Source organism: Aedes albopictus, chromosome 1 (assembly GCF_035046485.1).
Source record: "Aedes albopictus strain Foshan chromosome 1, AalbF5, whole genome shotgun sequence".
NCBI classification, from domain to species: Eukaryota; Metazoa; Arthropoda; class Insecta; order Diptera; family Culicidae; genus Aedes; species Aedes albopictus.
The window spans coordinates 51,390,873-51,401,036 of NC_085136.1; the positions used below are offsets into that span (position 1 = coordinate 51,390,873).

The 10,164-nt window shown below is 41.9% G+C and overlaps 1 protein-coding gene across 1 annotated transcript; it reads right to left on the minus strand.

The window, feature by feature from the left end:
- Positions 1-5,404: 5,404 nt before the first annotated feature.
- Positions 5,405-8,613, minus strand: LOC115262113 (uncharacterized). Its single transcript, XM_062844505.1, has 2 exons — positions 8,244-8,613; positions 5,405-6,015 (listed from the first exon to the last, which is right to left on the minus strand). Exons 1-2 carry the CDS (start codon positions 8,544-8,546, stop codon positions 5,875-5,877), a joined length of 444 nt encoding a protein of 147 aa, XP_062700489.1. The 5' UTR covers positions 8,547-8,613; the 3' UTR covers positions 5,405-5,874.
- Positions 8,614-10,164: the final 1,551 nt, after the last annotated feature.

A 10,164-nucleotide genomic window follows, 5' to 3' on the forward strand; every position in this document is an offset into this window, starting at 1 on the left:
GTCCAGCGTTCGTGCCGTAGCTTATAAAACCAACCTATTCGGTGTTGTTCGGCTGTTCGGGTGAGCATGTGGCGCCACTGACAAATGTGTGCAAAATCGTTTGTGAGTTATATCATGTTCGTTTTGCCACCTCTTTGCCTCTGGTCATCACTGAGCAGTGTACAGTTCAATCGAAAGCGATAAAAACACAATTGATAAGTTGATTGAGCATTCGTGGGGTGAAAATTTGCATCATTGCGTACAACTACAGCATCAATTATTCGGCAACATAAGAGAAACCACGACATTTCCGGCCGACTGGATGCAAGGCGTCTTAATAAAAAAAGGTACCCGAAAAGGGTGACCTGACTGAATGCGATAATTGGCGAGGCATCATGTTATCGTGTATTGTTCTCAAAGTCCTCTGCAAAGTGACCCTTAACCGGATACAGGAGAAGATTGACGCAACTCTCCAACGGCAGCAAGCAGGATTCCGTGCTGGACGATTCTGTGTGGACCATATTGTCACACTCCGTATCATCCTGGAGCAAATCAATGATTTCCAAGAATCTCTCTACCTGATGTTTATTGATTACGAAAAAGCTTTCGACCGCCTCAATCACGAAAACATGTGGGAAGCTCGCAGGCGCAAGGGTCTCCCTGAGAAAATCATAGGCCTCATTAAAGCACAGTACAGGGCATTTTCGTGCAGAGTACTGCACAACGGTGTTTTGTCCGATCCCATCCGGGTCGTTGCTGGAGTGAGGCAAGGGTGAATACTATCACCGCTACTGTTCCTCATTGTAATTGACGAGATCCTGGTTGGTGCAATTGACCGTGAACCAAATCGTGGATTGCTGTGGCAACCCATTACCATGGAGCACTTAAATGACTTCGAACTGGCTGATGACGTTGCTCTCCTAGCTCAACACTCCTAGAACACTCAACGGCTGCAGGTATTCATCAATAGATGCCTGCGCGGTATATAATTCGTGCATGGTGGCCTCACAATTGGGTCTCCAACGTGGAGCTCCATTGTCGATGTCATCAGCCGATAGCGACAGAAATTCGGGAGCGAAAGTGGAGGTGGGTCGGCCACACTCTACGCAGGGGCGGAAACGAAATCTGCAAGCAAGCGTTAGATTGGAACCCAGTAGGACATCGCAGCAGAGGCAGACCCAGAGGCTCATGGCGGCGCAGTCTCAACAACGAAATCAAGCAAGTTGACAGAAGTTTGACCTGACCACAGGTCAAGGCGATGCCTGGCAATCGCCCAGAATGGAAATCTTTCGATTTAGCCCTCTGCACCACCGTGGGTGCCCAGGACTGATAGTAAGTAAGTATTATGCGATTTACACCGTGTATTCTGTATATCCTCGCCTTTGGCGTTTCCCAATCGATATCAATCCGGTATAATTGCTACTGTTCTTTGTTGTGCTGTGAGTATAAAGTATAAAGGCAATAATCTTGCCTAGTTTGGGTAGTGGCTACGGTGAGGATAGCACACATTAATCTTTAGCATAAAAGAACAGCAACAATCAATCTTTTCAGACTTATGCAAAATGGTACAGTCCTAGAACCTCACTTTCGTAAGGGGAATTTCTATTTAGGAAAGCATGTGAATCCGTTGATTGCTAGGTATTTTCAGTAAAAAGGAAATGGCAAATTCACGTGTCATGCCTCGAGCATATGTGCTTGTCAACAACGCAATCGTTGCTACACTTATCTCTGAACTAACTATCATAAATGTATGAGCTGCCATAATTAATGTATCTGCTGATAACCTTTTTTGAATTCCTGTTCCTGTGACCTTCATCATCCATGTGAAGCTTTTGAAGAAGCTTGCCCTCTGCGGTCTGTGAAGACCACAAGAGAAACCCCTTGGTGAAACTCTGATCTGGCAAAGCTCAGGAAACAATGTAGAAAGAGTTGGAACAGACGACGTTCTGCTGGTTTGGAGGCTTTGAGGTCGGCTCGCAAGCCCTACAAGAATGCTCTCCGAACGGTCTGCAGATCGATCCGGCTTGAGAAGACCTTTGTACAAATGTTTCCAGTTTGAGTCAATCGATTGAACAAATCCTTGCAAAATCTAAAGATTTCCGAGTAAACGAGATTCGTTTACCAAATGGCAATTTCACTTCCTCTGATGAGGAAGTTCTGGAATGCTTATTCAGCACAAGCTTCCCTGGATTTGTAGATATGACATCATCGGATGAACCTGATGTATTTTCATGTAGTTATTATTCTTTGGCGTCAGCTCGGAGTATTGTAACTGAAGAATCGATTGAATGAATACTAAACATCTTTGCTCCTTTCAAATGTAGCAGATGAGATATTCTGGTATGCTTCAGAAGGGATTCGATTATTTCATTCATGTTTGCAGTTTTTTTTTTTACAGTGTGTATTCCCAAATCCTGACGGGATTTTAATATTAAGTTTTTTCCGGAAGTGAGTATTGCATCGTATGAAGAAGCAACGAGTGTCAGGCCTATCAGTCTCACCTATTTTCTTCTAAAATGCTTAGTACGCATTGTCGATCATCACATCCGTGATGTTCATCTGGCTAACGTACCTCATCATGTGAATCAACATGCCTACCAATCTGGTAAGTCCACTGTGACTCTTCCACACAAGCTTGTTTACGATATCGATAAGGCATTCGCTGAAAAGCAATCCTGCTTGGGTGTTTTCTTGGATATCGAGGGTGCCTTTGACAACGTGCCTTTCGATGCCATATTGGAAGCCGCACGGGGTCATGGTATATCTCCAATGATTTCCAATTGGATTCATCAAATGCTCAAAAACCGACATCTCTTCTCGACATTGCGTCAAGCGGCGAATAGGAAATTGAGTGTTTGTGGATGCTCCAAAGGGGGAATCTTGTCACTTCTTTTATGGAATCTCGTAGCACAAACGCAAGTGAGGCATCTCAATAATAGCGGTTTTTCCTACTTATGGTTTTGCCACAGTTTCTCTGTGTACATAATATTGATTGCTCTGGTCGATCATGGACTGGCAACTACGAATTGTGGGGTCAACCATGCACCACATGCTCGTGAATGAAAATGTGTTAGAAGCTACAGTGGTGTATTTGTCATTTATCTGCCGTTCTACGCATAATTGTCCCATGTTATATGGGATTCCCTAAGTTATTCATGCATGCCTCAAGACGAATGTTAAGTGCTAAAAATATCGAGTATTCGAGTGAAACATCAAAGAAAAATTTTCAAACTGTTGACAAAAATGGAATACAATGTTGACGAGATCAGAGCCGGACAAAAACGGGTCCATGGTTTCATTCTATTCCCATAAACATGACTGACGACGCCAGTGTGCCTACTCTGCTACGCTGCAATATGCAAAGCACGTAACGAAAAGGACACAGGCAGCGAGCGCTTCCTCCCTACATGCGCTGAGCATGCAAAGGAAACCGGTCGCTCTAAATCACCACGATAATGGCCTTTCACTACGTCACGAAAGTGCGAGAACACAGCATCCCACAGTCGGTGTAGGTAACCCTTTCTTCTGCTCCTGTAACGCCGAGAGCTGAAAGGTCTCGTTTGCATTATTTGGACGATGCTTTTCTCCTTCCCTTCCGTTGTTGCTGATGCTGTCTGGTCTGGTCCGGTCTGGCCTGGTCTATCAAAGTATGCCAGGCGGCCAGTGCATTGCAGTGCCGACCGTAGGTTACTGCGATGCGTTGGGGTTTTTCCTGATGATGCTGGTTAAACAAGAGCGAGAAAGCGCAAGGCAAGGTAAATTGATACTCAGCTGTACTGAAGGGGTTCATCCTAGAATCGAAATAAATTTGCATTCGCGAGATAGGGTTCGTTTCGGTGCGGTGGTTGATTCTTTAGGGGTGATGCCATTTCAGAAGGGTTGCTTAGAACGAATTTTGGAATTTTGGCTGGAATTCCGAAAATGATTGAGTGATTCCAATGTGATGGAAAAAGGGAATTACTGAAGCAAACAAATTTTTACAGTTGTGGATGTAGTTTAGCCATCGCCAGGTATGCTACACTGGAATATAAAAAAGTCTGGAGCAACATTTGAAAAGAGCCCAAGAGGTCTTGTGTCTTTTTTCGAAAACGCTCCGTAGGGCATAACAGCAGCCCGCCCACGCAAATAAACACCGTTATTCGAAAGATCGATGTTTGCTCTATCTGATAACGGTCTTAGTTTCTGTGAATAAGTTGATGGGGTCTCAGGACTAATGCTTGTATGCCCTTTTCAAATGTTGCTCCAGAAGTATTAGATCATTAGGTCTTTGAAAAAATATATTTTTTGTAATTACGTTGTTGAATGCCCTACTTTTCACTCGTGATAAGAATCACAAAACGGCCTACTTTTCTTCACCAAAACAAGAGTGCCGAAGAAGAAGATGATATTGATTCGAGAAAGCTCTTGGAGAGCGTTCAAAGCGGCTCAAAATCAGGCGATTGACCCGGCCCTGGACGAGATGGCGTTGGCGACGATACCCTTAAGTATAGAAAAGAACAACTATAGACTAGTTCAGCAAGCGAAGACATCAAAAGATGCATGGGATGCATTTCAGAAGGTGTTCAAGGACGAAGGTCTGCAGCGAAGATTTGGCCTGCTGGATAGATTAACATCCGTGAAGTTTGAAGAATGTGCCTTTGTGGAGGATTATGTGGACGAGCTAGTCACCACGACGAACAGCTTGAGCGAAAATTCTCCAGGATGTCAAGTGGCCGTTGAAGTCGACTGATGTCGAAGTTGCTTTGTATATCAAGCAGAAGCCAAGGCGTCCAAGAGCTAAAAAGAAATCGGGAACGTGCTTCACCTGCAACAAGCCTGGACATTTTGCTGAGAACTGTCCCCAAAAGCAAGGTACGTCGAAGTTCAAACAGAGTGCTCTTTGTGCGATGCTGCCTGCAGAGACTGAAAAAGATGATGCATGGTATTAAGATTCTGCGGCTAGCTCCCACATGACCAGAACTTAGAAGAATTTTCACAAGCAAGAAGATCAGAAACATGCCATTGAAACAACCAATAGTCAGTCAATTTCGTCGGTCGCCAAAGGATTGGTAATGCTCGAGCTCGAAGAAGGACCAACTAATATTCATGATGTCTTGCAAGTTCCTGATCTGCTCACCAAATTACTTTCCGTGAACAAAATCTGCTAAAAGGGCATGACCATGGTGTTCGATGCAGAGAAGTGTAAAGTCTTGAATAAAGAAGGATACGTGATTGCAAGTGGAACTACTGTGGATGGTTTGTATCGTCTACATCAGAAGAAGGCTCACAAGTCGTTCCCGTTCAAGTTCGTCGAGAGCAAAATGTTTTCTGGATTTAGTTCATGCGGACGTATGTGGACCCGTTTGTTATATTTTAACAATTTAAATAAATTATACTTGAATTGGGAACTTCGTTCATTTGATCAAATTGAAGAAAAACACATCTATTCTCGTTGGAGTCACAGATCAATCTGATCCTATTTTATTTCATTCTCTTTTCTCTCAGTTCTCTCACTTGAAGAGGTATTGGAAACCGATCTAACACACTGAACACTGAACGCGTTACATCTTTAAAATATCGATTGCGCAATACGCAACAGTCTTTCCCTCTATAGAACTTTTGTGAACTTAACACTTAACTTATTATATTCAGTAAAGCTTAATGATTTAAACAATTCAGACAATTCTTTTTAAGTACTCGAATTTTTTACTTAATTGCTAGATCTGAAAGCACTTCATGCAAATATTTCGTTCAGAATAATTCATTTAGTTTAATCCACAATTCCGTCTCTTCGCTCGGCTTCTGGTCATGATCACACCGTCGTCTAATTTCGGTCGCTTCGACTGTTTGGAACTGTGGCCGTATCTGTCTTCCAATACTTGTTCGGGAAACCCTAGAAATGGTTCTTCCTCAGGCTCAGACCAGCCCTGGAATTCCATGTCGTCTGGATTCGGGTAACTGCGCTTCCTTCTCTGCACTTCTGGTAGTGCCAATTTCGAACTTTGGCTTCTCGAGTGGAGTAGCTTCAACTGACTCCTGTGAGCCATGATGGTTGTCCTGTGGAGGGAGATTTCAAACGTGTTATTAGAAATTTGTTTGACAAATCTCGCCTCAATCCATCTTTCAGGATCGGTTTTTCTGTAGTTTTTATAATAAACAGTATCCCCTACCACTAGCTTTAAAAATGGGTCTGGTTTCTCAGGGAGTTTTACATCAATTTGTGTAGTGTTAGGTTCGTCCAAAAACTTGCCATATTGCTTATTTGGGTGAATTAAGTCGAGTAAAATCTTGGGCTTGTACGATAACACTTTGTGCGATGGAGGAAGTCCATCTTTGTTTGCTATTTGATTGCGATAATTAATTAGGAAAAAGTTGATTTTACTCTTCAAATCTAATTCCCTCATTTCAGGATCTAATAGGTACTTTTTGAAAACATCTTTAACTACTCTAACTAAGCGTTCCGCTTGCCCATTACTAGTGGGATTATAAGGAGGACTTTTCATAACTTTTACTCCATGTTTCTGTAGGAAAGATGTAAATTCTCTAGAGTTAAAAGGTGGCCCTCCATCCGTAACCATCACATAAGGTAACCCAAATCTAGTAAAAAGGGATGCAAGCGAATTATTAACCCGTTTTGCATCTGTACCATGCAACATTACTTCTATTTCCACCCACTTTGAGTGACTGTCTACAACCAACGGGAAGGTTTTACCTTCAAAATAGAAAAAATCAGCATGGATACGACTGAAAGGTCTGGTCGTTGGTATCCATTTACTATGAGGTGGTTTTGCTGGAACTATACCCATTTTTATACATGCCTCGCAAGATTTCACGAAATGCTCTATGTCGGTTGATAATCCAGGCCAAAACACCGTTTGTCGTGCCAAATGCTTCATTTTTGTTATGCCAATGTGATTGGCATGCAGAAGCTTAAGTATACCATTTTTCAATGATGTAGGTATAACAACTCTGTCTTGGTAAAGAAGGCAATTTTGAACCACTTCAAGATCAGTTCTCAAAGAAGCAAAATCTTTAAACGAACCCTGTAGATTTTCCGGCCAATCATTTTCAACAAATTTCCGTCGAAGATTCTTTGGCTATCAAGGCATAATCTAGAGGAAATGTGCTTGAAAGGTTCAAACTGTTTATATTTCCAATATCCAAGCTTTTTGGTACTGACTGTTCTAACGGAAAACGTGAGCAAAAGTCAGCATTACCCATGTTCACAGATGCTCTGTAATCAATTACAAAATCATAAATAGACAACTCCATAGTATATCTTTGGATCCTAGTCACAAACAATGAATTGGTGCCCGTTTTGCCAAATATACCTACCAAAGGTTTGTGGTCAGTATACACCTTGAATGTTTGGCCAAAAAGAAATTTGTGAAATTTCTTCACCGTGCAAACTAGTGCCAATGCTTCCAAATGAAGAATGGGGTATCGTTTTTGAGCAGAATTCAATGAAAATGAAGTAAAGCATATGGGCTTTTCTAAACCATCAACTTCATGGGCTAACACTCCCCCCAATCCATATGAACTAGCATCTGAAACTACTGCGGTTTTTGTGGATCGTAATACTCAAGCATATCTGCGTTTAACAAAGCCGTTTTGGAAAATCGAAAAGCTTCCTCACATTCCTCAGTCCATTCAAATTTTGTATCGTTGGACAACAAAGCGTAAAGACTCCTTAGCTTTGTCGAAACATTTGGTAAAAATTTGTTATAAAAATTGACCAAACCAAGGAAAGCTCTTAACTCCGTAACATTTGAAGGTGCTTTGGCTTGGCTAATCGTCGAAACTTTTTCTGGAGACGGCAAAAGACCTTTGTCATTTAACAGATGTCCCAAGTACGGCAGTATAGTTACAAAAAATTTGCACTTTTTGAAATTAACTTTCACATTTGCTTTTGCTAGCCGGTCGAGAACCAATTCCAAAGTTTTAGCACACTCTTCTATTGTTTCTCCAGCTATTAAGACGTCTTCTAAATAGCAACTAACATTTTTCAAACCGTGCAGTATCTGATCCATGATCTGTTGGAAAATTGCCGCAGAGCTCGAAGCACCCTGCGGAAGCCTGTTGTATGTATACAACCCTTTCATCGTATTTATAACAGTAAACATTCTGGATCTCTTCGATAGTTTAACCTGTGTATAAGCACCAGCCAGATCAAGACAGCAGAAAACCTTACAGCCTGCTAGGGAGGCGAATATATCCTGTGCTAGTGGTAGTGGATACGTATTAGGCACTATTGCTTTGTTAATTGATACCTTACAGTCTATTACCATTCGGATATCCTGATCCTTCTTCACTACCACTATCACAGGTGACGCCCACTCGCTAGCCTTTATAGGTGTTATCACTTTCTGTTGTTCGAGCATTTCCAAGTGTTTTTCCATTTTCTCCTTTAGCTTGTACGGTACAGTATAGGCCTTCTTAAAAATCGGTTGGTCGCTTTTCAAAACCAGGTCACCTTCATATCCAACAACCGGCTCTGAAAAGTCTTTATCAAAAATTTTACTGTATTTAGTTTTCAAACCGTTAACTATTCCTTCTATACCTTTATCTTGAGCCAAATTATTGATCATCGTCGCATTTGTAAAACCAGACCTCCAGCCTGGATAGAAACGATCCAACCAAGACCTGCCTATCAATGGAACAAAGCTGCTGCTACACTCTAAGACAATTAACTTTTGCTCATCCACAACACCATTAAATTCAACCTGCACCAAAATCTCACCAAGTATTCTTAGGCGAGCACCCTCAACAACTACCAAGTGCCTACTAGATCGAACCATTGGAACACCGCAGAACAATTTCTTATAATCAGCCTGACCTATAACCGACACAGCTGACCCCGAATCTATTTCCATTCGCATCGAACGATTTTGCACTTTTGCTGTTATCATACAAGGTTCATTAATCATTTTTACCGCCGATATCATTAAACACTCCATACCGTCCGTTTCTTCATCCGAGCTTTCACGTCCTGCTGACCGTTTGAAGTCATAACTAGTGTCTTTGTCATCATTCTCTTTCACAAATCGCACTGAGTACCTGTTCTGATAACTGTAACAATCACACCTGAGATGACCCTTCTTTTTACAATAATTGCATACTGCGTTCGCGTACGATCGGCGAGCCCTGTGACCGGATGGCGATCTTGCTCGAAAACTAACACGTTTATCATTCCTGTTAAAATTTCGGCTACCGTACTGATTATCATAACGACTGCGGTATTCACGACTACTCTCACCGACTTTATCGCCTAATCTACTTTTAACAGAATGCACTTGGTCGGTTTTCAGTTCACCAGTCATCGCTCTTGTCTGCTTGTTAGCCACTTCACTACTCAATAATTTCTTTTCGATCACTGCTAGCGTTAACTCCTCAGACATTAATAATGACTTCTGTAGTTCCTTGTCAAGCATTCCCATAATTAGACGATCCCTGATGGCTGTTTCTTTGAACTGTTGGAAATTACACAGCTCTGCTTGCAATTTTACTGATAAAATAAAACTCTCAGCAGATTCATCACCTTTTTGAAACCTGTTATAGAAATGAAACCGTTGCATCATGTCAGGATCCACTTTATCAAACCGCTCTTTCAATTTCTTCACCATGTCAGCATAATTGAGTGTTGCTAACTCTACAGTGGGGAAAATAAGTTTCAACTCATCATACACCACTGGACCAGTAAGTGCAATAAGAACAGATTTTTTATTTGCCTCTTTCCAACCATTAAACGAGCTCAGGTGTTCCAGTCGCTCCATGTAGTTAGTGAAAGAAGAGCCTTTTACGTAGTGATCCAGAGTACCAAACGACGGCATATTGTTTTATGTTTTTGCAATAACACTAGGAAAAAAAACTTACGGTTGATGCAGATGCAGATGCACTCACACAGTCGTAGACCTTTGAGTGATGAATGAGATGAGACACAGCCGACGGCCTTTCGCGCAACGCAGCTCACTACTCACGGTGAATTCTCGCCGCTAATTCCGCCTCACTATTCTCACTGTGCGTAGCTCACGTTAGATGACCAGCAACAAGGCGCCAGATTTCTTTGTTCTTTTCACAATGTTCAATTGTGAATTTGTTCCACAGCAGATACAATTGCTATGGCGGTCACTGTAATTGCAACTGTAAACGATGAAAAGAACAAAAGATGACCACTGCACGTTAGACAAAATAACCACTTTTTAGCTT